At 49.9% G+C, this 27,407-nt stretch overlaps 1 protein-coding gene and 2 long non-coding RNA genes across 4 annotated transcripts in view; 2 read left to right on the top strand and 1 right to left on the bottom strand.

Annotated features, from left to right (window-relative positions):
• Positions 1-11,999: 11,999 nt before the first annotated feature.
• LOC117802022 overlaps positions 12,000-27,407 on the bottom strand; it is a 19,280-nt gene continuing 3,872 nt past the window's right edge. The window contains exons 2-4 of the long non-coding RNA XR_004625025.1: positions 16,837-16,926; positions 14,554-14,697; positions 12,000-12,412 (exon numbers count right to left, since the gene is read on the bottom strand). This is a non-coding gene — a long non-coding RNA (uncharacterized LOC117802022). The remainder of the gene's footprint in view (positions 12,413-14,553; positions 14,698-16,836; positions 16,927-27,407) is intronic.
• NEURL3 (neuralized E3 ubiquitin protein ligase 3) lies at positions 14,721-19,829 on the top strand. 2 transcript variants are annotated; one of them, XM_002926483.4, is made up of 4 exons: positions 14,721-14,928; positions 17,394-17,879; positions 18,854-18,922; positions 19,534-19,829. In XM_002926483.4, exons 1-4 carry the CDS (start codon positions 14,901-14,903, stop codon positions 19,698-19,700), a joined length of 750 nt encoding a protein of 249 aa, XP_002926529.3. In that variant the 5' UTR covers positions 14,721-14,900; the 3' UTR covers positions 19,701-19,829. The 2 variants fall into 2 exon arrangements, with proteins under 2 accessions (XP_002926529.3, XP_034515479.1); XM_034659588.1 differs by lacking the exon at positions 14,721-14,928 and having other exon boundaries at positions 17,276-17,879.
• Positions 26,680-27,407, top strand: part of LOC117802023 — a 39,104-nt gene continuing 38,376 nt past the window's right edge. The window contains exon 1 of the long non-coding RNA XR_004625026.1: positions 26,680-26,818. This is a non-coding gene — a long non-coding RNA (uncharacterized LOC117802023). The remainder of the gene's footprint in view (positions 26,819-27,407) is intronic.

Genomic DNA, 27,407 nt, shown 5'->3' with positions numbered 1-27,407 from the left:
GCCTCTCTAGGTGGTGACAAGCACTAGAAAGAGGAGCTATTTGTGCTGTAGACACGGGGCTGCTCTCCCCGTGGCTGTCTGCGCGGCAGAGGGACTGCATAGCTGACTGAGGCTTGGTGTGGGGATTTAGGATTCTGGTGTGGATGCCATTGTACATTCTGTACATGTTGACATGGAGACAGGCCAGAATTGGCATCAATCTGCAGTTTCTGTCCCAACTAAACCCTCCCAAGGAGATGTTTTTCTTATGATTTGCTGCTTCCTTCTAAAAGCCTGTACGGTCAGGGGTTGCCTACAAGGACCCAAGGACGCTTGGTTTGGAGCCTAAATGCTGTCTTGATTTGAATTCGTCATGCCTCCTCTAGGAAAGGGTCAGCGGATGAAGGGTAGGGCTGGGGCTCAGGCTTCCTGGCATTCCATCCCACCCCCACCCAGTGCCATCCTCCCTGCACACAACTCCGGACCTACCTCCATGCCAGAGGGCCAGCCAGGAAAGAGACAGGGAAGGGGAAGCTTCTGGGGCCACTGAGAAGGCAGGAAGGGCTTGAAGGTCCCCCTGGTCTGGGGAGAAAGCTGGGCTGGCTCTGGATTCCCAGCAAATGTAGGGGGATTGGGAGGGAGGTGGGGGGGCTTCAGGTCTCAGTCCTGGCCTGGTGCATTCTGGGGAGCTTTTTCTGATGGCCCCCAGACGGAGGAGTTGAGGTGGCTGCCCTGAAGCGGGGAGCCCATGGGACAATGGCTGTTGCTGGCTGTGGAAGGGGAGGAGGCAGCCATAGATGGGAGATGGCAACCAGAGGCCTCCCCTTGCGTCTGGTCCAACCCCTGCTGCTTCAGCCACTTGCCCCCTCAGGGGTGAAGGCAAAGAGCGCGCTGGCGCTTTAAGCTGGGAACACAGCACCTACCTTCAGTGAGAGGGAACAGGCTCAGGGTCAGATCAAGTCCCAGTCCTGCCACTTACTGTGTGGCCCCCAGTACCCAGTGCTACTTAGCCTCTGGGCCTCAGTCTCCTCATCTGTAAAATGGAAAGACTTACTTTAGTGTTGATGTGAAGACAGTGGGATTAACGTATGAAAAATCAGCCTCGTGTGGGCCACCAGCCTTACGACCTGCATCCTGCCCTCTTCTCAGAGCAGGGCACTGTTGCATCGGGCCCAGGGGTGGTCAGGGCCTCACAGACCCAGGGCAGAGCATGGTAGCCTTTGGTTTTGGGGGGGGACAAAGGCTTTCTCTAGTCCTCACCTGTGTTTGGTCCCACCTCGGTCCCCCTCCAGCTTAGTCTGTCCTAGACTCCCCACTTCACCCTCTCCCTTGCTACAGCCCACCCTGCATCCCAGGTCTTCATACAGAGGCCTGCCAGGCTGGTACAGGGCCTGCGGTAGACATCACGGGGGCTTGCTGTGGGCCGGGGGAGTCTCACTCCCCTGGGCTGCTTTTCTCTACCTGGAGAGGGCATCCCCAGGTACCTAGAGGCTTGCCATGGTGCCCGAGCTCTCACACACGCAGCAGAAACTGGAGGGGTGGGGGAGAAGGAAGGAGAATCGAGCAACAGAACACACATGTGCTGAACACATACGTGTGCAAAGACAGAGTTGCTATGGGGAGGGGGAGGGAGATTGTGCCAAACATGTTGATATTGATATGGATAATAAAAAACCCACTTTGTGTATGTATGGCACGGAAGATTGCACAAGTGCTTTCCTACACGAGCTCGGTTTCATCCTTGCCATAGTCCCTGATTTCAAAAAGCTGACAATTTCGTTTCCAGGGAAAGTTGTGAATAGCTACAGTACAATGCAGTGAGGGCTATGTGAGCAAAAAAAATTCCTGATTGGGAAGTACATAGAGGTGGGGACTTGAGCCAGGGTCCTAGAAACAGTAGGCAGTTCATGAACGTAGGCTAATTGGTTGTTAGTGCGGTACGTGGCAGAACTCTGATTTTAATGGGTTGGCAGAAATCAGTCAATCCCCAGCATCCCTTGCAGCTATAGGGGTAGCCCTGAGACCTGCTGCTGGTCCGTGAGATGTAAGGAGTCAGTTGGGGGTTTCTAGGAGAGTTCGACTTTCCTGGCACAGGCCCTGTGTCTTCCTCTTTGTCACTTCCATTTTCCTTCCTGCTCGGAAGGTGCAGTGGGTAAAGCAGCTTTCTTAAACCCATGAGGAAGAAAGCGACTTGCCAAGGAAGAAGAGCAGGAGGCTGCCAGGGTGCTGGGCCCTTGACGATCTGCTTGAGCAGCTGTACCAGCCTGGACGTCCCGCTGCAGGACTTCTCATCCTTTGAACAAAATGAGCCCCCATGTGGTTAAACCACCATCCCTGGGTTTTTGTTACATGAAATTCAGTGCAATTCCGAATGAAGTCGGCGGGCAGGTGCTGGGGGCCCTCCGTCGCCACACTCCCTGGAGGGCCCTGGAAAACTCGTTTGCCCTGTCTCCTTGGCTTCTCTGCAAACCAGCGGTTGGATAAGATAACGTTTGAGGTTTTTTAAAGGACTCTCCTTTGCTAATTTATAATATGTGAATACGCAATAGATACCTAAGCATCTGTTGGGGAATAGGATTTAATTTACAAAAACTCAGATGACTGTCACCCGGTGTCTTCCAGAGCACACCTACCCTAAGTATACAGTAGGTGCTCCTCTTGGTTTAAAGGAAATCCTTCTGGGACAGCTGCCGCCCCTTGCGGCTCATGCATTTGTGGCAAGAGAAAAAAAATGACTATTTTAAAAAATATATTTTATTTATTTATTTGTCAGGGAGAGAGAGAGAGCACAAGCAGGGGGAGCGGCAGGCAGAGAGAGAGGGAGAAGCAGGCTCCCCGCTGAGCACGGAGCCTGACGTGGGACTTGATCCCAGGACCCGGGAATCATGACCTGAGCCGAAGGCAGAGGCTTAGCCAACTGAGCCAACCAGGTGCCCCCCCCCCATGACTATTTTAATAAGAACATCTGGCTCTGCACATTTCTGCAGCCTAACAAGCATACTCCTCCCTTCCGGGTACAGGTGCTGGCGGTTGAAGGAATTACATCGAGAATTAGATTATGTTGAAGGAAAGATTGTAATCTTAAAGCTTCTGGGACTCTGGCAAGGGAGGCCTGAAGTTGATCGCCCTTTGTTTAAAATCTGCCACTGTGATTGTGGTTTGCCAGTTTTTCCTTGTAATTCTGTAAATATTTTGCTACGTATATTTTGAAGATACTAGGTACAATGAGGTTCAGAATTTAGTCTCTTGGTGAATTATTCTTTTTGTCATTAGGTAGTGACTCCTTTTTCCCTAGCAGTGACTTTAAGTGGTCTTAAAGTCTATTTTACCTAGAATTCATACTGCTTTACTATGTTTCTTTTGATTAGTATCTGCTTAGTACAAAAATGCTTCCAATATTTCTGTGTCAGTATGTTTTAGGCGTATCTCCTGTAAGGAGCACAGAGCTAGAGTTGTGAAAATATAGTCCAAGAATTTCTGCTTTATAAGTGGCAAATTAGTCTGTTTATATCTATTGTCATTATTGATATATTTTGATTTAATTTGTTCATTTATTTATCTTTGCTTTGCTTTGCTTCTTGTCTCCTTTTGCTACCTTCTGTTAGACTGGTCACATTTTCTTTTCCCCCTCCCCTTTTTCCTATACTAGTTTGGATATTGCATATTGTATTTTTATTTTTTTAGGGGCTAATGTGCAGCTCTATCATGCCTATCTGACTTAACAAGGGATGAAATTAATCAGGGTATTTATACTTTTCCCAAATAACGCCAAGGATCTTAAAAGCTTCAATTACCCATCTCTCCTTTTCCATGCATTGTTATCTAATATTTTATTTCATCTTATTTTTAACATCTCAAATTATTTATTACTGATGGTGGTGGTATACATTAGTGACCTTTTTGTTCTATTTTTAATTTTTAAAATCTAGTATAGTCAACATATCGTGTTATATTAGTTTCAGGTGTACAATACAGTGACTCGACAATTTTATACATGACTCACCGCTCCTCACAGTAAGTGTGCTCTTCATCCTCTTCAACTAGTTCCCGCCCCCCCACTCCCCTCCCCTCCGGTAACCATCCGTTTGTTCTCTATAGTTAAGAGTCTGTTTTTTGGGAAAGAAAGAGTCTGTTTGTTGGTTTGTCTCTTTTTTCCTCTGTTCATTTGTTTTGTTTCTTAAATTCCACATATGAGTGAAATCATATGGTGTTTGTCTTTCTCTCACTTATTTCACTTAGCATCATTACCCTCTCGATCTATCCATGTTGCTGCAAATGGCAAATTTATATTCTTTTTATTCCGTTGTATATATAGCCCACATCTTCTTTATCCATTCATCTATCGAGGGACACTCGGACTGCATCCATCATTTGGCTATTGTAAATAATGCTGCAATAAACATAGGGATGCCAAAATCAATGACTATTAAGATTTACACATTAATACATAAGATTATCTTATGGCCTCTATTATTGTGGATAAGTTGTCTTCAATCAATATAATCATTGTTCCTTTTTAAGTAAGCCATGTTTTCCCTCTGGTTGCTTTTAATATATTGGTGGTGTTTTGCAGTACCTATGTGTGGATTTATTTTTATTTATCCTACCTAGGACTCAGTATGCCCTTTGAATCTGAAGATTCATATCTTTTTTCCCATTCTCGCAAAATTTCATCCATTCAATCTGTTCTTCAAAGCATCCTAATCTTTTACTATCATTTTTATTGCTTCCTTTTTTATTTTTAATGATTTTAACATCCTGATGTGATATCTTTTCCAGCTTGTTCTGTCATCCCATATTCTTGGAGATCATGATTTTTCCATTTGTTATACTTGCCAACTCTCTTTCACAGTAGATGGTTTCTTTGTGTGATTTGTAACTGGTGTTTGTGAGCTCCTCTTCAGTGAGACTGTTTTGTTCTGCGTGAGCCCTATGTGTCCCGGGTTGTGAAAATGGCCTCAGAAATCTGTTCTGTATTTGTTTGTACCCACTACTCTGAGTTTATTAATTTATTAATAGTGTACCCACTACTCTGAGTTTATCATCAAGGGAATATTTTTGTGTTAACTTTTCAGCTTCGGAATTCTTTAGCCCATGGATAGCATACATTTAGATGCTACTTCCATGACTACGTCAGGTTTTAAGTCTTGATTTTTCCCAGGAATCTTTTCTCCCACCTGGAGCCCTAAGCCAAGACAAGATTCACTGCTCTCTATGTTGGCGGGTCGATTCTTTCCTGAGGGGGCAGCCCTTCCATGGCTCTAGTTCATATAGGGGTCTCTGTTCCGTGTCTTCTTAAGACCACAGCCCTTGACCCGAGGAGGGTTTGACTCTTCAGCCCCTGTCATTAGGGCCCATATCCAGGGTCCGAGCTCAGCTCTGGACACCTGACACCTGGGTGTTTCCCCACCCTTTCTTCAAGTTCCACTGCAGTTCTAATATCTTTCAGTTAATATTTTATTCTCAATTTCTCAGTGTTTTCAAGGGTGGGGGTCAGTGTTGGTTCAGTCCATGATGTTGCCAGAATCTGACAGGAGTGGTCTTGGTGTTTAGTGGAGCACCTCTGGGAGTCTAGCGACCTGCAAAGTCAGGCCTGGAGTTGGCATTGGTTGGGGGTGGGGAACTGAACATCTCGGCATAAGAAATCAATAGGGGCTGGAGGGTAAGGACATGAGAGCCGGCTCTGAGACAGGGGAAGAGTAAGGGGCCTGGAGGGATAAAGGAAGGCCCTGGCTCCGAAAGAATGACCCGTGAGAAATCCTGGTGGTGGAAACCTCTCAGGACCCTTGAAAAGAGTGGTGGGTTGAGCTTCATTTAACTCTGCTCTCTGTGTTGGGATGCACTGTACTCCCTCCCTCCTCTCACACGGCAGGGGCCTGTAGCTTCAGTCAGCACTGCTGCTCACAAAGGCCTGTGTCAGTGGTACTTGAGTAAAACCAAAGAAGAGCCTATCCTCAGGGCGCCCGGGTGGCTCAGTCCATTGAGCGTCAGACTCTTGGTCTCGGCCAGGGTCATGATCTCAGGGTTGTGGGATCAAGCCCTGTGTGGAGCCCTGCATCAGGCTCTGCACTCAGTAGGGAGTCTGCCTGAGATTCTCTTCCTCTCCCTCTGCGCTCCCTCTCTCTCTCAAATAAATAAATACATCTTTAGAAAGAAAGAGAGGGAGGGAGGGAGGATGGGAGGAAGGAAGGAAGGAAGAGGGAGGAAGGAAGGAAAAGCCTATCCTGGGGTGTGCTGGCTGCTGTGAAGAAAACATCCCCAGGAAAGGAGACGGAGATGGAGGATTCAGCAGTAGGAAGAAACAGGGCAAGGAAGAGCCTGGAGAAACATGGGGGCCTTTGCTGACTTCCCTCATCCTGGAATCCCTGGAGCCTTTGAGGGGAGGCAGTGGGTTCCCCTCTGGACCTAAAAAGAAGGCTCAGGGGGCACCTGGGTGGCTCAGTAGGTTAAGCACCTGCCTTTGGCCCAGGTCATGATCCTGGGATCGTGGGATCGAGCCCCACGTCAGGATCCCTGCTCAGTGGGGAGTCAACTTCTCCCTCTCCTCCTCGCTCATGCTCTCTCTCTCACTCTCTCTCAAATAAATAAATAAATAAAATATTTTTAAAAATTTTAATTAATTAAATTAATAAAAGAAGGCTCAGCTCTAAGCACAGCACCCTCCAGTCTGCAAGAGGACCGGAAGCTCGCACATGGGTTCCTCAGAGCGGCCCCCACAAACACACCTCCCTGTACAGCTTCACCCAAAGAGGCAATTGCTCATTGATCCAGAAGCCCCGGGTTTAGCCACCTCGTCTGTCTGGAACATACCTGAGAACGAGGACATGGGGTTTTAAGAAACATAGGCGGCTGCCAACCACACATCACGTACTTTCGCACCTCTTTCAAATGCCTTTAGGGCTTTCCCCAGCAGCCATGATCTTTGTTTTAGAATTAGTAAAAGAATGAAGAACTTTTGAAATCAATCCTGGTTTAACCTACCCTAGCTACTCAACCTTGAACTTCAGTTTCCCCATTTGTAACATACCCGAGTCCCACGGCCTGTGGGTGGCAGAGGCCTGACTCCGTACCGCTCACCACACTAAGCTATTCCATCGTACTTAGCTCACATGGGCCCCGGGAAATGTTTGCCAACTGTCTTACTGAACGAATGAATGAGTCAATGAGGTCCCCAATGAAGGCACACACCAGAGAGGAGATACGTGTCCACTCACAAAGGGAGACAATGAAACATCTAATTCACGTGGTGCCCAAAACACTTGCCTGCATTTTGTCACCAAAAGACCCAAGGGGAAATCAACCCTCCAGACAACTTAGTCCCACTGAGACAGAATTCAAGGACCCTGTCTTCCTTCCACACACGAAGAGGAGTAGAGAGAGCAGCAGTAGCCAACAGCTGGCAGCCCAGTGAGGAAAGAGACACCCTTATTGTTAACCCCTTCATCTCTAGCTGATGGGTCTGCTCCTAGCCTGCTTCCTAAAGCCCGAGTGGAGAGAGGAGAGGCCCCTAAAGGGACAGAATAGTCTGGACCCCACTGTGCATATCTGGGGTCCCAGCTCTGCCACAGCAGAGGGGCCTGGGGGGCGGTTACTCCTTGCCCAAAGACTGTGCCCATGGCCCAGACACTGGACCCAGTGACAATGGCCAAAATGAACCTTGACAATGGCCAAAAGTTCAAAGGCGGGGAAGGAAGATATTTTCTTTCTCTCTGTGCTATTTTGGCTTTGGTGTGGGGCCAGAAGGACCTCCAGGGAATCTTGAAAAATTCTGCTGGAAAGGTCGGTGATTTGTCGTCCTGGCTAGCGGAATTTGTTCTCCGCAACAACAGCCGCCCTCCCCACCCACCAGCAATGCCTCTGCAGTGGAGTACAGGCGCATGGCACTCAGGCCCTGTCCCCATCTGGCGCACACTCATGTCCCTGCACCCATGAGCTGGAGTTTTCATGTTCAGAGCCTGCCTTCCTTCACCTGGTACCCTCTGGCTGTCGCCCTCTCTCTTTCCCTGCACCCTGTGACGCTCGCTTTCCCTACACTCACAGCCTGCAGGATCCAGTCATTCACACAACATTCACTTCTCCAGGAGCTGACCCCTGGCTTTTGCCTCCACCTGTCCTCTGGCACTGTCTCCAATGGTGGCCCTCCTCCTGGACAAACCCAATGGCCACTTCCCAGCTGTCATCCTGCCCTACACCTGGCCGCCTCCCACTCCTCCTTCTTGGCCCATTCTTAGCTTCTGGGATGCCGCACTCCTGGCACCTCCCATGTCTCTGATGCCCCCCTCCAGTGTCCTCGAGAGCCCTTATTCCCGTGCTTGTCCCTGACATGTTGGTTTCCCCCAAATTCTGTCTGGGATCATTCTGAGGATAAGGGCTAGACTGTCCTTCTGGATGTGAAGTGGATGAGCCAGGTTTCTGGGCTGAGGTGGGGGTGTCTTCCCAGACTCCAAGCCAGGCCTTTTCTCCTGGCTGGATGTTGCTTGCCCATGCTGCACGGCCAGGCTCGTGCAGACGACGTGTCTCTGCTCTGCTCATGATGGCTGGCTGCACTCTCTCCCTCTGCCCCAGCAATTGTCTTTCTTAGTTCCTTTCTGCCAGCTCTGCCCACACTCTGAAGGACCAATGTCCCACTCTGCCGCTGGGCTAGATGGGGCTTGCTGCCAACCTAAGATGCATTTTCTCCTTCCTAGACAAGAGAACCCTGATTTTTAACAGCTCCCCCAATAAAGACTACATTTCTCAGCTTCCCTTGCAGCTAGTTGTGGCCACATGACAAAATTCAGGCCAATGAGATGTCAATGAAAATGTTACATAAGCCTTCCAGTGAGTTGACTTAGCTAAAAGGAATGCCCTTTTGGGTCTCTCTCCTTCCTGCTGCCTGGAATGCTAATATGCTAGCTGGCGCTCCAGGAGCCTTTTTGGTCCACAAAGTAATCCTGAGTATGGAGGCCAGTGCTAGAATGGTGGAACAGAAAAGTAGAGGACCCTGGGCTCCTTATGGCCACAGGGCTGTCATAGCCACCCTGGACTGCCTACTTTTAACTTATTTTATGTGAAAAAGAAAGGAACGGGTCTCCTTTAAGCCACCATTCTTTTGGATGTTCCATTATGTGCAGGCAATCCTGATCTTAACTGATACAACCAGATAGCAATGGGCACAATTACATTTCTACGTGCGCGTATGCGGTTCCTCCTTCCTGGAATGCCTTTCTTTCCTTTCTTGCTGTTGAAGGCCTAATTATGTTGCAGGTATCAATTTTAATATCTGTTACTCCACAAAACCTTCACCCATTCCCTGGGCATAACAACCCCCTATGGCACCCAGGCCCTGGGTGTTCCCAGGCCTCAGTTTGGTCTTCTCATAGCACTTACCTAAGTACCGGGGCATACTGGAATTGACTGATGGATAAGGATTGGGTTTTCTTCAATCTGTGGTTACCCAGAAATTAGTACAGTGCTTACCACATAGGAGGTGCTCAATAAATTTTTGTTGAAAACACACACACACACACACACACACACACACACACACACACAGACATGATGCTCCCAGGGCAGCTGCCACAAACTTCCGAGACAGACTCCCTGACAAATGTGTGTGGGAAAAGGGGGACACAGGGAGAAGGAAAACAGGAGACCAAACCCAAACCTCTCTCTTTCCCCTTTCTCTTACCTCTGAGCAGCCAGTTGGCCCCCTAGGGTGCCCCCTTCTCTGGCTCCCCTTTCTGAAAGGCTCCACACTCACACCATGAAGGGTGCCCTGGTGCTGGTAGGGCAGGAGCCAGGAGGCCCAGGGCAGTGGAGGCCCACAGCAGAATCAGGGCCCAGGAATATCTGGACAGGGCAGCAGGATGGAGGGAACAGCACAGACCTAACTAGGGGCTGACTACTTGCTTGGCTCACCTTAGCCTCCCTTTCCTGACTTCAGACCCCAAGGCCCAGCAGGGGTCTAGCTATTGACCCAGAGGATATGGTAGCCTCCCAGAGTTGTTGGGTGTCTCATCAGCAGGAATCAAGTGGGCGGGAAGGAAGACAACTGCCCAAGGATGCAGGTGGGAGCCTGTGTGGTCCCCAACCATTTCCCTCCAGGCTATCAGACCCAGTCAGTTCCGTTTCTCCCCACCAGGTGGCAGTACTAGCTAAGCCCTCTGGCTTCTAGGGCCGATTTTTCCAAGCAAGTGTGGATACTCCCATCGTTCATCACCTTACTCAGAATCGGCGTTTTAGGGCAGGAAGGGAATTTAGCCAATATGTAATTAAGGTTCAATTACCATGCAATTTGAGGGTCCACCTGGATGAATTTTTCCATACGTCTACATATCACCCAATCAAGATAGAGGACAATTCCTCTGGGAGGCTCCTTTGTGCCCCTTCCCAGTCATTAATTCCCAAAGGGGAGCACTATGCTTATTTCTAACACCACGGATTGATTTAGCCTGTTTTTGAGCTTCACAGAAGTGGAGGTGTGCAGTGGGTGCTTTTTGGATCTTCTCTTAAAGCAACATCACATCAGTGAGGTTTAACCACATTGTTGTGGATAACAGTACTTTATTCATTTTTATTGCCACAAAACTTCCATGGTGTGACTACATGGCAATATTTTTCCGTTCTCCTGTTGATGGGTGTGGGAGGCTGGGTTCCCCAGGGAGCAGCCCCTGAGACAGAGATTACTGACAGGGCTCATTAGCGAGTGTTCTTGGGGTCGACACCTGTGGAAATAGGACTGGACAGGGGGAGAGCCGGACTATGTTACTTGCACAAGAACCTCAGTTGACCACATGAGGGAGCACTCCAGCCCCTGGAGGTTCCTCATTCCTGAAGTGGGAGCTGAGCGGCACATCAGAGCGTCCAGCACAACGGACATCTGGGCTGTTTCTAGTCTGGGGCTATTATGCATAACGCTGTTCTGAGTAGTCATGTGTCGGTCTTGTGGACGTATGCACCCGAGTCTGTTGGGCACTCACCTAGGAGGGGCATCCCTGGGTCATTAGGTAGGTTGGCCAGCAATTTTAGAAGAAACTGACAAACCCTTGCTGACACACTACTGTGCACATGGCCATGATTGTTCTAGGGGCTGGTTTCTAGGCATGGCAGCCCCTTGCCCTCCAAGATTTGGCCCCATGGGGAACAGCTGAACACAGGCAAGCATAATAAGGGGTCCCAGGGCCCTGGCGGTGGGATAGACAAGGGATGGGGTGGCCTAGCTGTCCCCAGACTGGGCTTAGCTCCCACTGGCTTCCCATTTCTGCTCCACCACAGTTGGCATGGACCCTGGGCAAGCTCTCAGCTCCCTCAGCTGTATGGTGGGGACCGAAACAGCTATCCAGCAGCTAGCTTCTGGGAGTGCTTGAGGCTACTTAGGAAATGCTTCTGTGGAAGCCCTTTGAAATGATGGGGCCCTGGGCAAATGGTGAGGGCTGATTGCCGGCGAGGGAAACCTGGGGAGGGATGGAGGGACTATGAAGAGCCTCGGGGTCAGGAGAGGAGGTGTGGAGGCGGCAGAAGGCTCAGCCCCCTGACCTGTCTGCCCTCCTAGCTTCCAGGGCCTCAGCACAGCCTGCAGTACTGACTACAGCCACCAGGGGACGCTTCAAGGACTGTCTTGGAGCAAATGTGCACAACAGCTGTGTAGGTGGCTTGGAGGGGAGGGAAGGTCTCCATTGAGGTGGCCTCTGCCTCACTCTGAGAACCCGTTAGCAACAGTCCATAAAGCTCCTACTGTGGGGTCAGCACAGTCCAACAGGGAGGACCACTAAATGCTCAGAAAGCTGCAATGTAGCCTAAGTGAAGAGGCATGGAAGGGGCATAGTGACAACCGGGGATGCAAGACCCCACGGACCCCACGATTCAGACATCTGGCTCCTAGCTGACCCGAGTCCTGTAACCCTTAGTTACTGTTTTATTTTTTTTTAAGATTTTATTTATTTATTTATTTATTTATTTATTTATTTATTTATTTATCTGAGAGAGAGAAAGAGCGAGAGCTAGAGGGAACACGAGCAGGGTGAGGGGCAGAGGAAAGACCCAGGCTGCCTGCTGAGCAGGGAGCCCGATGTGGGGCTCCATCCCAGGACCCTGGGATCATGGCCCGAGCCTAAGGCAGACGCTTCACCAACTGAGCCACTCAGGCGCCCCATAGCTACTGTTTTAAAAACCCGTAAAAATGCCTCAGGAAATAAGATTAAGTTGGATCCGGAAAAGTCCGTGGGACGCTCTTCTGCCTGAGAGAACAAACATGTGTCATGTTTGCAAGGAAAAAACGATAATAGTAGCTTGCAGCTTAGCGACAGTTCCAGGACGGAGAACTTCTGCCCTTGCACTCTAGAGATGACAGCACTAATGTGATCTGCTGAGAATTCGCTCCAGTTCCAGGCCCCTAAGGCAGAACAACCAGGTCCCGGAAGCAGGGCCACCAGCTTACCAAACAGTCAGGATGCTGCCGGGTGATGAGGAAAGGAAAAATTAGAGCCAACGTAATCCCTGATCAGTCAGCTTGATCCAAGACCCTAGACACCCTGGATTTTCATCCTGTTGAAACCCCTGCTTGTAAGCCATTGGGGAGCTCGGCCTGGGAGCATTAGTCCCCCCCGCCCCCCGTACTCCTGGGTGATGACACACCAACAGACAGCCTCTTTCTTTGCTGCAAAAGCTCTGGCAGCTTTTGCGGGCTTGGCTCTGTTTCAGTAGCACAGCGGTTAAGGCACTGGTTCTCCAGCCAGCCGGCCGAGGCCAAGTCCGGATTTGTAGTTGACTGCCTTGTGATTGTGAACCATGTGCTTCACCTCCTCGTGCCTCAGTTTCCCACTTTATAAAATGGGAATGATTACAATAAATAGATAGTTTTGAGAAATTGCCACGAGGATTAGCAGGTTAAGACGGTACTGGACTTAGAACAGTTAAGTGTGTGATGGCGGTGCTACCTGGGTACCCCTGCGCCCGAGGTGTCAGGTCTGAGGCAGGATGGCAGCCCCTCAGAACGCCTACTCCCACTGAGGTCCTGAAGATGGAGCTGGCAGCTGGCAGCCTGATGTCTGCAGCTTGCCAGGTAATTTTCCACCAGGGCTGAGCGGACCTGATTTCCCTGATAAGCTTCCATAATCACTTCTTTTGTAAGATTATTGTTTATCAACGAGGTGCTCTTGGCTCCAGCCCTCTGGTCACCACCCAAGGCAGCCAGTGATACAGGTGGAGCCAGGGCGGGGAAAGGGGGGGGATCTCTGGGCCCCAGGAATGCCCAGAGATAAGGTGATGCCCTAAGCCGGTATCTCTCATGTTGCGCCCGCAGGACCATAAAGCGTGGGGGGCCCTCATCTCACTGGACCAGGTGGAACCACCAACCTTGGACTCGCCGTGATTGCTATTGACTTTTCTCATCAGTTTGCCTTTGGCCTTTGGAAGACTTCTTCTAGAGGGGGAACCCGAGGGAGGCTGGCCAGGGGTGTGGTGTGGAAGAGAAGGTCCAGGGTCCAGGCAACATCTTCTGAGGGCAGTTGGGGCCAGACTGCCGTCACCTCTCCATTGCAAAGACTAAAATCATAGCATGTCGGGGCCAGAAAGGCCTAGAAACCAGCTCACCTTGGCTTCCTGCTTTACACATTGGGACACCAGGCCCAGGGAGGATAGGGGAGGGCAAGAAAGCACAGGAGGCAGAACCTGGGTCACCAGACCCTCCAACCTTTCCCATCTCAACAGCCCAGTCACCAGGACCACTGTCCCTAGCTCCTCCAGGGACATGCATGGGGATATCCCTCCCCTTAGCGGAGTTCAGAGTAGTTACTGATCATGGCCTTGATCTGGGGTCTTGGGAAGGGCTTAGCCTGGAGGTGGGGGGCCAGGGTACCCATAAGCCTCCAAACTAACCCAGGGCATTGCCACCTAAAGTGGGTTCCGCAAAACCACCTTGTCAGAAAAGTAAAATCCCAGCCATAGCCCCAGGCTTTCTGAACCAATCAGCATTTTAATAAGATCTCCCACGCCTGCTGCTTTGTGGGAAGTACCAGGTTAGAAAAAGCCATTTTCCCTCCACCGGCCTCAGTTCTCCTATAGAAATGGAGGGGGCAGAAGATCTCTGACTTTGTTTTTGTTTTTAAATAGACTCCACACCCAACCTGGGGCTTGAACTCACCACCCTGAGGTCAAGAGTCGAGGTCAAGAGTCGCTTGCTCTACGGACTGAGCCAGCCAGACGCCTGAGATCTTTGACTTCTTTGCCACAGTGAACACACCAGGAGGCAGGCGTTCGGCAAGACCTCCTGTGGGACGCTGTGTTTTGTAGCAGACTGTGGAAAGTGGAATTCTGACTCCAACAAGGTTGGGAGAACAATCAACACCTCTCCTCTCTGCCTGAGACCCAGGGCCGGGGCAACTTCACAGGTCCTGGGATGCAGCTAATTCAATTCAGTCCACTTCAGCGACATTGATTAAGCACCTCCTGTATGCCTGGGGTCTGTAGCAGTGCATCTCCACCCTGGCTGTGCACTAGAATCTTCTGGGTGCTTTTCAAAACTACTGATGCTGGACCCCACCCCAGGCCATTGGAATCAGAGTCTCTGGGGCGGGTCTGGGTGTGAGTACTTACTAATGTGCCTCAGGCAATTATACTGAGCAGCGGGCTGAGAACGACCGGTCAGAAGGTCAGAAGTCGGGGAGAAGTCTGTCTTAAGTCCTACCCAGGCCATCTCCGGAGTCCTTGCTTCCTTTATGTCAGCGAGCTGCAGCAGTTCTGCTGTGAGCCAGGGGCAATCATCAGGAAATTCCCCGGATATCATAACCCGTGACAGCAACCTCTAATTAATCATCAACCTTGTAACATGATCCTGTCCCATAACGAGGAGACCCGCTCAATCTTTGGAAAACTGTCCACGAGCCTTCTCCACAGACAATTCCTTCCAGACCCAGGGACCTGTGCCCGAGGACCCCAGGCTGATGGGGGCCCTGCTCTGCTCCCAGGCTGGTAAGTGGGAGCCCTAAGCTCGGTCCCGAGACCAGGGATACAGAAGGAGAGGGGAAGCTATGGAATCTGGGGTGAGTCACTTTTCCCTAAGACCTCAGTTTCTTCATCTGCAGGCCAGGGCCAATGCAAGCCCTGCCAGCTTACGGGGCTGCCAGAGGCACAAACCAAAAGGTTACCAGGCACGACAGTTCTCTGAGAGCCTCGCCTGAAACCACAGTGTGCCGGTAGCGTGCAGGGCAGGAGATGGAGAACCTGGTGTTTTACCACCTGAGGTCTGGACTGCATCTCAGAACCCTGCTCCGTCCCAGGCAGAGAGCCTGGAGCCTCAGCCCTTGGGTCCCGAGGGGCACCCCAGGCTCACAACCCAGCAGCAGGTAGCACCCAGAGCTGGGGCGGGGGGAGGTGGTGAGGAGGGTGGGGACCAAGCCACGGTTGCTGCTGCTTCTGCTGCTGTGGCAAGTGTGGATTCCAGGTCACGGTGGTGCCGGAAAGGAGGCAGCGTGGGAGGAGTGCAGGTGCAGCAGTGGGGCCCCCGCTCCTTGGCTCCTGGCAGTGGAGGTGGGCAGAGCCACCCCCGCTCCATGCCCTCTGCGTGCCTCCCTGCAGGTTGTGGGAGCAACGAGAGACGCTGTAAGGGCTCATCCGTGCCTGGCACCCAAGAGGCTTGATGGCTGGATGGGTGATACTAGAGATGATGAAGATCCAGGGAGGTCCTCGCTGAGCAGAGGGCTGACCCTCAGTCACTTAAACTCCGAGAGACCGACTGCAAAGATTCTCTTTGAATCTGTCTGGGGGTGTGGCAGGGGGAGACATCCAAAAGTCATGATGCCTGCCCAAGTGGGCAGTTAACTCCTCACATTCAGGATTTCCAGGCAGGTACCTGGAGACTCCAGGCCATGGCTGGCCATACCCATTGGTGGATATCAATCCCACTGGTGGATAAGGAGGCCTATACCCAGAGGGTCAGTGACCTGCATAGGTGAGCAGCAGAGCTGGGACTAGAATCTGGGTATCAGACATGGCTGCCCTCCACAGAGCCTCCTGGATGCCTCAGCGACTCTGCAGTGGGCCCAAAGACAATCCATCTGATGTCAGGGCCCTCGACTCTGGTACCTGGTCACCGTCTGTGCCTACTTGGGGACTCCCCCTTGCTTGTGCATAGCCTCCAGGAAAAGGCATCTGGGCAAACTATCAGGAAGGAAGGAGGAGATGAGGGTATTCCAGAAAGGGGTGACAGTCAGTCAAGGGGCTTCGGTGAGGGAGGGTTGAACTTGGATAGCAGGGTTCAGAGGTCCCCAAGGCCAAAGTGAGTGCTTGTCTCTAACGCCTCAGGTGAGAGAACCATGGTAGGCTTGCCTTTGACCTGAATCCATCCGGGACACATTCCCTATGACCTGACGGTCCCTATGACCTGACGGGTGTCCCTTGTACCTGCCCAGATTTAGCCTCCCCTCCTTGTGACCTGCTGGAATCTCTCAGGCTTGTGAGTGGTCAGAGAAATGAAGCTGGGGAAACTGATGAGACCTGGGAGGGTAGGGGCCTTGCTCTTTTGGGTTGGGGTCTGGTTCAAGTTCTGACTGAATTCCCTTCTAGTTTCAGCTCCCATCTTCCAACCCAGAAAGAGCAGAACAGGAGGGGAGAAGTGGAGGGGAGAGAGATGAGGCCTGGGAGCTGGCTACGTGCAGCTGTAGGCAGGAAGCTCACCAGCTTCCTCCAGGCTCAGACCTGGGGCTGGAGGGGAAGGGCTGCTCGGTAGGGAACTTCCTCTCCTGGCTGCCAAGTGGAGTCAGGTTGGGAAGTCCCCTGATTTTAAAGCCCAGCCGTGGGCCTTCCCTGGCCCAGCCCGGGATTCTGAGGGGCAGACCTGGGATGACTCCTCCAGCCTGTGCCCCCCTTCCCCCACCTCACCTGTGGGGGGACTGTTGGACCCCTTTCTCTTCCTAGAAAAGGAAGTGGTCCTCACCGAGGGCTGTGGCCTTCACAAATGGTGCAGGTTCTCTGTGGGACAATGATAAAGTCAGACAAACAGAGAGGAAAACAGCGCGAACACCAGGACCCATCTGCCAGAGCTCACCCCAATTAGCAAGCCCATCTCCTTTCAGATTGTTTCTAGATACAGATAGAATATATGTTACTAAACATATAAACGTATGTGTCGAAGAAAACCTGGATCATATTATATCTACTGTTCTAAAAAATGCTTTTTCTATTTAATCCCAATAACCATTAGCAGGTATTGAGAGCCGGTACCAACCAGCACCAGTTCCTTTAATTTTTACAACATCCCTCCGGGAGGGGCACTAACGCTTGGGGAAGTTCACGGTGGAACTCAGATCCCCCGGCACGCTTTTCTCTGGTGGGGGGAGGGGGGTCCCTGGATGAGGGCAGGAGCAGTGGCCCCAGGGAGATGGGGAGCGGGTGGGGCGGGGTCCAGACCGCACTGACGCCCCACCCCACCCCCACAGACGCCGAGGCGCCGCGAGAGACACTCCGCTTCCACGCTGAGGCCAAGGGCGCGCAGGTGCGTCTGGACGCCGAGCGGTGCACTGCACACAGGCGCGCCACGTTCCACGACGGCATCGTGTTCAGCCAGCGGCCGGTGCTGCCCGGCGAGCGGGTGGCGCTGCGCGTGCTGGGGCAAGAGAAGGGCTGGTGCGGCGGGCTCCGCGTGGGCTTCACGCGCCTGGACCCCGCGCGGGTGTCCGCGCCCTGCCTGCCGCCCTTCGTGTGCCCAGACCTGGAGCAGCAGAGCCCGACGTGGGCGGCCGTGCTGCCCGAGGACGGCGCGCTGCCGGGGAACGTGGTCCGCTTCTGGGTGAACCGCCGCGGCCGGCTCTTCGCCAGGGTCAACGCGGGCCCCCGGCTCCTGCTGCGCAAGGGCGTGCTCATGGGCGCCCCGCTCTGGGCCGTGATGGACGTGTACGGGACCACCAAGGCCATTGAGCTGCTGGGTGAGGCAAACCCGCGGGGTCCCAGGCACCGCCCCTGGGTGGGAGGTGAAGGCTCGGGTGGTACTGCGCCCCCACTCACAGCCGTGGGGAGATCCGTTCAGTTTTTCATATACAGTTTTTCCCTCAGCTCCTGCCCAGGGCCGGTTATGAAGATGGGCACTGGGGGACGCCAGAAGGACAAGACCCAAAGGGAGGGCAACCTTGTCCCTAGAGAATGCTAAGAAGATAGGACTAGCCTTCCAAACATCTGTTAAAGGGCTGTTTCCCAAAGGGAGAGATTGGAGGCTGGGTTTTGCTGTCTAAGTAGGAGTTCACAAGAGTCAAGGGTGGCAAGCAAAGGGAACATGAGTAGGAGCGTTAGAGCTGCATGGGAAGACTGCTTGTGCGGGTAAAGTGAGCCGTTCCGTCAGTGGGTGGGCAAACAAGAAGCATCCCTCTAGCCACCTGAAAGGAGAGTGGATTTCAGGGAGAGTGGATACAGGAAACATCCATAAAAAGAAATACTGGCATTCCTGTGCTGGTCGTCAGGGGCCTACACAAGCAGTCCGTTCTCCCCCCATTTTTAAAATCACTTGTCACAGCTGCTGAAGCCTCACCCCTGGGACTCCTGTTTTGGTAGGTCTGGTGTGGGCCCAAACACCTGTTTTCCCAGCCTCCTGGGGGATTTTAATGCACATCTGGGTTTAGGAAGGTGGATAATGCTGAGTGTCTCCAGTCAGGCAGTGACAGTAGGGCAAAGATGAGATGTCTAGAGGAAGGGTGGGGTGGTTTTGGAAAAAAAATCTACAGTCTCAAGAATTCTCTGCTGGGTTAAACTGGGGAAGGGACGGCTGGGGCCCTAAGATCAGCTGGGAGCTCCAGCAATGCATTCCAGGAAAGAAAGCCCACAGAACTACCTCAGGGGCTGGTGGGGGTGGGGTGGGAGCACCCTGGCTTTGCTTTCCCTGGGCCCTGAGTCTCCCTCTCTGCCTCAGATCCCACAGCCAGTGTCTTCCCCTCAACCATGCCACGGACTCTCAGTGATGAGACCAGACAGCCTGAAGGTGAGTGGCTTCCCCCAGCCCCAGAGGCACCAAGGGAGACCCCAGCTCTGGGGGCTCAACTAAAGTCTTTCCAAGTCCCATGAAGTCTCCCACAGGCTTTAGGCCAAAAGATTTGGTACTGCCTACGGGAAACCTAAAAGCAATTTAACAGCTCTGCCTTCTAGAACATTGGCTAACTTTACAAGTTACAAGAGCACATTCATGCACAACTAATGTTATTTTCTCCCTGCTTTAAAAAGCAGTCCATGTTCATAATAAAAGATTTGCCAAACAGAAGTAAAATAAATATTAAAGAATAAATATGGAAGTTAAAAAAAAATCACCGATTACCTTTTAGGTGGAGTTTTCTCCTACTATTTTGTAGCCATATATCTGTGGGGAATTGTGCTCTGTGTTCCTGTTTTCTAAGTTGGAATTTTATGATATATATGTGTATGTTATGGTTTTCTTGCCAGTGTTGGTTTTTTGTTTGATTATGTTGTGAGCATTTTCTCATAAGGTAATATTCTTCACAATAGGACTGCGTGATTCTCTGCCCTGTAGTTATAGCGTGAGTAGGCTGCCCACCCTTTGCTCCCACGTGCCCCAACCTGTGTTGTCCCCTTTTCCAGCCACAGCAGAAGAGGAGTGTGCCATCTGTTTCCACCGAGCTGCCAACACCTGCCTTCTTCCCTGCGGCCACACAGACTTCTGCAGCTACTGCGCTTGGCGGGTCTTCAGGGACTCGGCCAGGTGCCCTGTATGTCGCTGGGATATCGAGGCCGTGACCCCCACGTAGGGCCCCCCTACTCTGAGGACTGGAAAGGCCCTCCTGATGCAGGTGGCAGACTGAGTCTGACTCTGAGCCTGGCCTCTGCAGAGGGAAGAGGTGCAGCCCCCCACCTGCATTCTAGGGGAGTCAGAAAAGCTGGTCAGCAGCAAGCCTAGCAGGGAGAGGGAGGCAGGGAGGCAATGGCTCTTCTCTCCTCCCCAACAGATCGGGGCCAGTGGAGAAAGGAGGAGCCCCATTTTTCTGCCCACACCAGAACTGTCTCCCTGGTGGTTCAGCAGTGGGCCCTCTGCTTAGCCAGGTTCATTTGTGCCCAAAGCTTGCCAAGGCTTTTGGCTGACCACCCGGTGCAGCCACTGTAGACCTAGCAGTCCTGGTACCCATAGGTCATGTCAGGGAGAATGGCCTTTATTCAGAGATGGGGCGGCCTGATCCTGGTTTTATAGCGGAGGAACGTCAGATATCAGCATGTATCGGGTAGAACCCCAGCCCATCCTGGGGTATCGAGGAGCCTGGAGCAGACGCAGGGAGGCATCTGGGTAGAATGTTTACAGTCCTGTGTGGAGCCTGGGTCCCCCGGAGAAGCCCTCCATAAAGCAGATCAATAGTTAGCTGCCCTGCCTGCCCTGCAGGGTGACCGTGAGGTCCCATGAGATCGCATATCTGAAGACGTTTCTGCACGTGGGACCGCACTGTTTGTGCTTATTTCCTTGCCAGTTTCGGAGGGGTCAAAATAAATTTGGCTGTTGTGAATGATTTTGTGATGAGTATGTCCCCTTTGCTGCAGTCGGGGAGGGGTGTGGATGGAGCTGCGGGCTGTCGGGATGCTGGGGCGTTTGGGAACATACACTCTGTCCTCTGCAGACACACCCTAGGCTTGAAGTGGACTGGGTGGGGCTTGGCCACTCAGGCCTGTGGACTTTATTCTGCTGAGCACATGAGGGGGCAGTTCTGCGCTCCCAGCCCTGATGTCACAGCCAGGCTTTGCCCTTGCCATCCTCGATCTGAGGGGACTGCTGGGAGGCTCTGGCTCTTCAAGGAAGGGAGGAGTTGACCCCGGGAGCTCCCTTCAGCAGCTGCTTGGGTTGGGGCAAGCCATACCTATTACTTTTCTGTTGTTCCTTGCTCGGGACTCGTGGGGAGGTATCTCCTGGGAGAGAGGACTAAAAGGGCAGTTCCAACTTATTGCGCTCAAAATTGTAATGGCGGGCACCTTCATAAACGGCCTCCCTACCCACACTATTTCCAACCAGTGGGTCAGGACATTGGGTTCAGTGACACTGGAATAGTTTACACTCTGGAGTGGGATCACCTCACCACCACTCGTGAATGGTCTAACCTTGGTCTTGTGACTCGATCATCCTGTGAGGCTCAGTTTCTTCAACTGTAAAATGGAAATAAGCTCATTTTCTCTGCTTGGAAGTGTGAGAATCATGAGTATGAAACTTGTAACTTAGATGAAGTACTCAAAAGATGGCATCTCCATTCCCCTGGAAATGGCATCTCCTAGGGGAAGCAGCCAAGAGATCAATGGGCTAGGTGTCAGGGGTCTGGGTGTGAGTTTTGACAGCCCACTAACTTTTACAGGGCCCTTGTGTCATCCCCAGTATCTTGGAATGATTCCTACAGATCCCTTTTTCATCCTTTGTCTTTTTGTTTTTAAATCCAGATGCCTCTAGGGCAAGGGCAGTACTTTTATCCTATTTCCAGTGAACACCTTCTTACTAGTTAACACCCGAGCAAGCCTGATCTTAGAAATGATCTCTAACCAGAGCAGGGGGACTTCTGGAATGGTGGAGTGAGGAGTCCTCTAAATCTATTCTTCCACTAAAGCAACAAAAATATTGGCAAGATTATAAAAATCAACTTTTCCAGAACTCTAGATATTAACCAAAGGTGAACAACAATCTGAAGAGGGGTTTATCCAAGAGAAACTGCTCGACTTTGGTAAGAACAGTGGGTTTGTGGGGTTTTAACTTGGCCTACAGCCACCCCTCTAGCCCCAGCTCCACAGTAGCCTTGAAAACCAGCAGCCTTGCAGCTGCCAGAGGGGACAGATAGGGTTAAGAGCACCTCAGTAAGTTCTGTCACCCAAGCATCATCATTGTTTGACCTGGATGACAGTTTATTGGAAAAGCTAGAGTTACAGGCCGTTATTATTTAATCCGAGTTGAAGCTCTCTACTCGGGAAAACCCCTATTCCCAGGGTATTTGTCAAATATAATCAGCTTCAATTGCTTAACCTCACAGCTGCCAAAGACTGTGATACCAGTTGGGGGGCAAACATGAGCCCAGCCAGAAATTTAAAAGAGAGACCTGAGAAATTGGATGTACCTACAGGAATTTGAAAAGCTCTGGTATATTTCCAGGGATCTAAAAGCCTGTGTGCATGGTCTGGAAAGGCCTGAAGGGCCCTGATCTCTTGCTTCTGGCTGACCTTGAGGTCCTGTACAAGCAGGAAGTAAAGACTAAGACAAAGCTTTAAATTGCTTGAGATTGAAGGCATGCCTCAACCCCCAGAGCTACTTGGCAAAAAGTGGAAGATTTTCTAGCTCAAGACATTTAAGGAAATCTCTGTCTAATCATTAGCTGACCATTAAGCTAACCCAGTGGAGACATCAGTGGCTGCACACCAGAGAAAATATAGACCTTACAGAACTAGTCCAGGAAAGTCATTGAACAAACAAATATACAAACAACAGTAACAGCAAATCCTGGCAGGGGTGGTGGTGGTGTCTGGTATTCAGAGTTGCCATATTATGTTATCTGGAGGATCTGGTTTTCAAAGGAAAAAAAAGTATACACATACACACACACACACACACACACACGTATATATGTATGTATGTATATAGAGCCTGAAAAGAAACAGGAAAGTATGGCCCATTTCAGTCTCCTTGAGGAAGGCTACATGTTGAACTTACTGGACAAAAATGTTCTTTTTCTTTTTTTAATTATTTTAAATAATCATTTTTTAGGTTTTTATTTTATTTTTTAAAGTTTTTAAAAAATTTCTTTGTTTTTGAGAGAGGAAGAGAGCACACATGTGGGCATGTGCATCGGGCAGGGGCCGAGGCAGAGGGAGAAGCAGATTCCCTGCTGAGCAGGAAGCCCGACTCAGGGCTTGATCCCAGGACCCTGGGATCATGTCCTGAGCCAAAAGCAGACACTTAACTGACTGAGCCACCTAGGAGCTCCAGTTTTTTATTTTAATTCCAGCATAGTTAACATACAGTTTCAGGTGTGCAATATACTGATTGAACTATTCTATACATTATTCAGTGCTCATCATGATAAGTGCACTCTTCATCCCATTTACCTGTTTCACCCCCCCAACCAGTTTGTTCTCTGTAGTTAAGAGTCTGTTTCTTGCTTTGTCTCTCTCTTTTTTCCCTTTGTTTTGTTTATTAAATTCCACATGTGAGTGAAATCACATGGTTTTTGCTTTCTCTGACTTATTTCACTTAGCATTATACTCTCCAGCTCTACCCATGTTGTTGCAAATGGCAAGATTTCATTCTTTTTTATGGCTGAATAATGCTCCATTGTATATGTGTACCACATCTTTATCCATTCATCTATCAATGGACACTTAGGCTGCTTCCATAATTTGGCTATTGTAAATAACTCTGCAATAGACATAGGGATTGATCTGGTATTGAGCCCCACATTGGGCTCCCCACTCAGTGGGAAGCCTGCTTCTCCCTCTCCCACTCCCCCTGCTTGTGTTCCCTCTCTCACTGCCTCTCTCTCTGTCAAATAAATAAATAAATAAATAAAAATCTTAAAAAAAAATTCCACAGAGGAGAGGTCTGCTGCAAGAAGTGGGAGAAGTTCTAGGGAAGCTTCAAACCGAGAACTGGAGGACTGGGAGAAGACAGCCCATTCCTGACTGACCATGAATGGTTGGGGCATCACAGAGTACATGGTCAGGAATGTTCATCTCAGGCCAGGCTGTGAGCCAAGGAGGTGTTTGCCCATGGCCAAGAACAGTGGGGGTGTATGTGTGGGTCAGAGAGGCAGGGCAAAGCCCCAAACACTGATGGTTCTTCAGGGCAACAGAAGCTTCTATATCCAGAAGGCTAACTGTTGACTCATCTTGTCTGGCAGCACATGCCATCCATTTCTCATGATCACTTTAAACAGTTGCAGTGCCATTCACAGATGCCTATCCTACTCCCTCTAGCAAGCAAACCACTCAATCTAACAAGTAATCTTAATTCCAAGGTCACACCCAAGAAAAGCCAAGTATTCGAAAAAGCTAATATCATGGGGGAAAAGACACCTAACTTAACAAAAGGAGGAGTTCATACCTGGAAAAGATAGAGTTAATAGAACAGACAGACCTGGGATTTAGGATAAATATAAATGCAGAAAGACATTTCATCAAAAAATCTAGGTACGGGGTGGGGGGAGGGGTGTACCTGAGTGGTGCATTCGGGTAAGTGTCTGACTCTTGGTTTTGGCTCAGGTCATGACCTCAGAGTCATGAGATCGAGCTCCGAGTTGGGGGGGTCCCTGCTCAGCATGGAGTCTGCTTGAGATTCTCTCTCCCTCTGCCCCTCCTGCTCATGCTCTCTCTCTCTCTCTTGCAAATAAATAAATCTTTAAAAAAATCTAGGTACAGGGGCACCTGGGTGGCTCAGTCAGGTGTCTGACTCTTGATCTCAGCTCAGATCTTGATCTCAGGGTCATGAGCTCAAGTCCCTGCACTGGGCTCTACACTGGGTGTGAGCCTACTTAGTAAAAGAAAAAAATGTAGGTACCTTGGAAACTAAAAATTTAATAAAAACTCATTAGACAGACTGAATTGCAGAAAGATTATAGCTGAAAAATGAGTTCATGATCTGGAATCAAACAGAATGCACTGCAAAACTACAAAGAGATGAAACATGAAAAAAAGAATAGATGGATAAGTTCAAATATCCAAATTCCAGAAGGAGAAAATAGGGAAAATGGAGAAAAATAGGAAAAAAAGAGAATGCTCAAAGAATAGAGAAAATTTTATATTGAAGAGTCTTCAGATTGAAAAAGCCCACCAGTTGTCAAGCAGAATATGAAAAATAGACCTTCACCTTGACCTATACTGATGAAATTTTAGAGCACTGAGGATAAAGACAAGACCCAAGGAGGGAAAAAAAAAATCACAAACAAAAGAACATGAATCACATTAACAGTAGTTTTCCTCAACAATGCTGGATGGTGAAAGACAATGGAATAATATCTTCAAGTTTCAGAAGGATTTTTAAATTTTATTTTATTGAAGTATGGCTTACATACAGAAAATGCACAGATCTTAAGTCTCCATTTTGATGAGGGCATAATTTTGAAATCTAAAAATTTACAGGCCATTCTCCCATTCAAACATGAGGGCAAAATGAGATTCTCCCATATAAAAAAAAAAAACCACTTTTTCATCTACAGATACTTTGTGAAAAAATTATTAGAGGAGTTGTTTCAGAAAGAAGAAAAGAAAAGCTGGGGTGCCTGGGTGGCACAGCGGTTGAGCGTCTGCCTTCGTCTCAGGGCGTGATCCCGGAGTTATGGGATTGAGCCCTGCGTCAGGCTCCTTCGCTATGAGCCTGCTTCTTCCTCTCCCACTCCCCCTGCTTGTGTTCCCTCTCTCGCTTTCTGTCTCTATCTCTGTTGAATAAATAAATAAAATCTTTAAAAAAAAGAGAAGAAAAGAAAAGTAATGCCGTAGTGATTAGTGAAAGCAAAAAAAGTTTAGTCTAAATAAATGTTAATTTTATGAAAAAATTCATTGATAATCTGGAATGAAAACCACAGATGATATCATCATCGGTGGAATGGAGAGCAGCAAAAGCATGCTAAGTTTCTTTCTTCACTAGGACTAGGTAATTATTAACAATAAAAATGAGAAAAATTTAAGTTTGTTGATTTGTCAAAGAGCATATAAAAAAACGTAGGAGACTACAAACAGAATATATAAATTCCAAACCTTTAAAAGAAAAGTAATAGAACCTCAATTCCAGCAATCCAACAAAAGGCAGAAGAGTAAATAAAAGAACAAAGAGTAGGTAGGAATAAGTCCTAACAGAGCAGTACTCATAATAAATGTGATGGGTTAAATTTGCTTACGGAGTGACAGGGATTTTCAGTTTGGGCAGATAAAAACAAACAAAAACTCCAGGAAATACAATCCAGTTACATCCTATCTCTAAGAGATGCATTTAAAATCTAAAAAGACTTCAAAGAAAGGAAAAGAAAATGATATCAAGCAAATTCAGATGGCAAGAAAACAGATTGTGGCAGGCCATGATCAGGCTTGCCTTTGAGATCCCTCAAGATAATGGAAATGGAAAATGCCTAGGCCTTGTAGGACAGGTGCAGATAAGAGGAGATTGCCCAGTGCTGGCTTAGAAAGAACTCAGGTATCAGCTCAGGGGTCATGCTCTCTGACGGGCTGAATTTCTGGTATGTATGTAGTATTGGTCATTTTTGGTGCTGGAATGAGACCACACTTCTCAAATACCTGCATCTTACTCCATGAAGACCACCAAACTTTGAGCATAACCCTGTGAGAAATAAGAGAACAATAGGGAGCACCCAGCTGCCTCAATCAATAGAGCATGTGATTCTGGATCTTGGAGTTGTGAGTTTTGAGCCCCATATTGGGTGCAGATATTACTTTTAAATAAATAAATAAATATTTAAAAAATAATGAAATAAAAGGGTTTTGGTTTTTGTTTTGTTAAGCAGCAAAGCAAGGTTTATAGAGCAATAGCAACGTGATAATACAAAGCTCCTGAGAAGGGAGGGGACCCGCGAGGGTTGCCACTGGAATTTCTGAGCCTAGGGGTTTTTTGAGTTTGTCTCGGGCTGTTGTAATCTGCTTAACCCACCCTGAGCCTGGCATCCAATCAGGGCTTTGCACACGGGAAGGGGTGGAGCACTCCTTTCAGGGTGGCTTAAAATCCTTTTAAGGGTGGTTCCCTCGGAGAAAGTCCAAGATGGCGGAGGAGTAGAAGGTTTAAGTTTCCTCTGGTCCCAGGAATTCAGCTAGCTAGCTATCAAACTATTCTGAACACCTGCCAACACAACTGGAGATCGAAGAAAAGAATAGAAGCAACTCTATGAGCAGAAAATCGACCACTTTCTGCAAGGTAAGAGGTGCGGAGACGTGAATCTGAGGCGATATGTGGGAAGATAGACCTGGGGGGAGGGAGCCGTGGTCAGTGGGCTACCCGCAAGCGTTAGAGCAGCGGAGCACAAAGTCGGAACTTGTAGAAGTCCGCTCCAATGGCTAAGCAGGGGGTGGAACCCTCGCTGGGACAGTGTGGTCTCAGGACTCTAGGGGTCACAGACAGGCTGAGGGTGCCTGAGTGCGGCAGAGCTCCCAGGTATCGGAACGGGGAAGCCACCGCAAAGAGAGAGCTGAGGGGCGGGCTCTCAGCTGGGGGTGGCTGTAAACCGTGTACCATGGCACAGCCGGGCCCCTGCTCAGAGAGGGGCAGCAGATCCGCGGAGACACCCCTTCCTCGCCGGGGAGGAGCAGCTCGAGAGCCCGCCCTAGGAATCTTGCAGGGTTTGGAGACTCCAAACAGGGCCGTGTGCCAGAGGTAGAAACACTCGGTCACAGGCCAGGTGAGCATGGAGAGTGGCCGGAGACCAGGGAAACAGGCGTGATTTACTACTTTTCCCTGAGGGCTCACTGAGGAGTGGGGTCCCGAGCTCTCGGCTCCTGCGGGGGGG

This window comes from Ailuropoda melanoleuca, chromosome 4 (genome assembly GCF_002007445.2).
Source record: "Ailuropoda melanoleuca isolate Jingjing chromosome 4, ASM200744v2, whole genome shotgun sequence".
NCBI classification, from domain to species: domain Eukaryota; kingdom Metazoa; phylum Chordata; class Mammalia; order Carnivora; family Ursidae; genus Ailuropoda; species Ailuropoda melanoleuca.
This window is presented reverse-complemented; position numbering and strand designations above follow the sequence as displayed.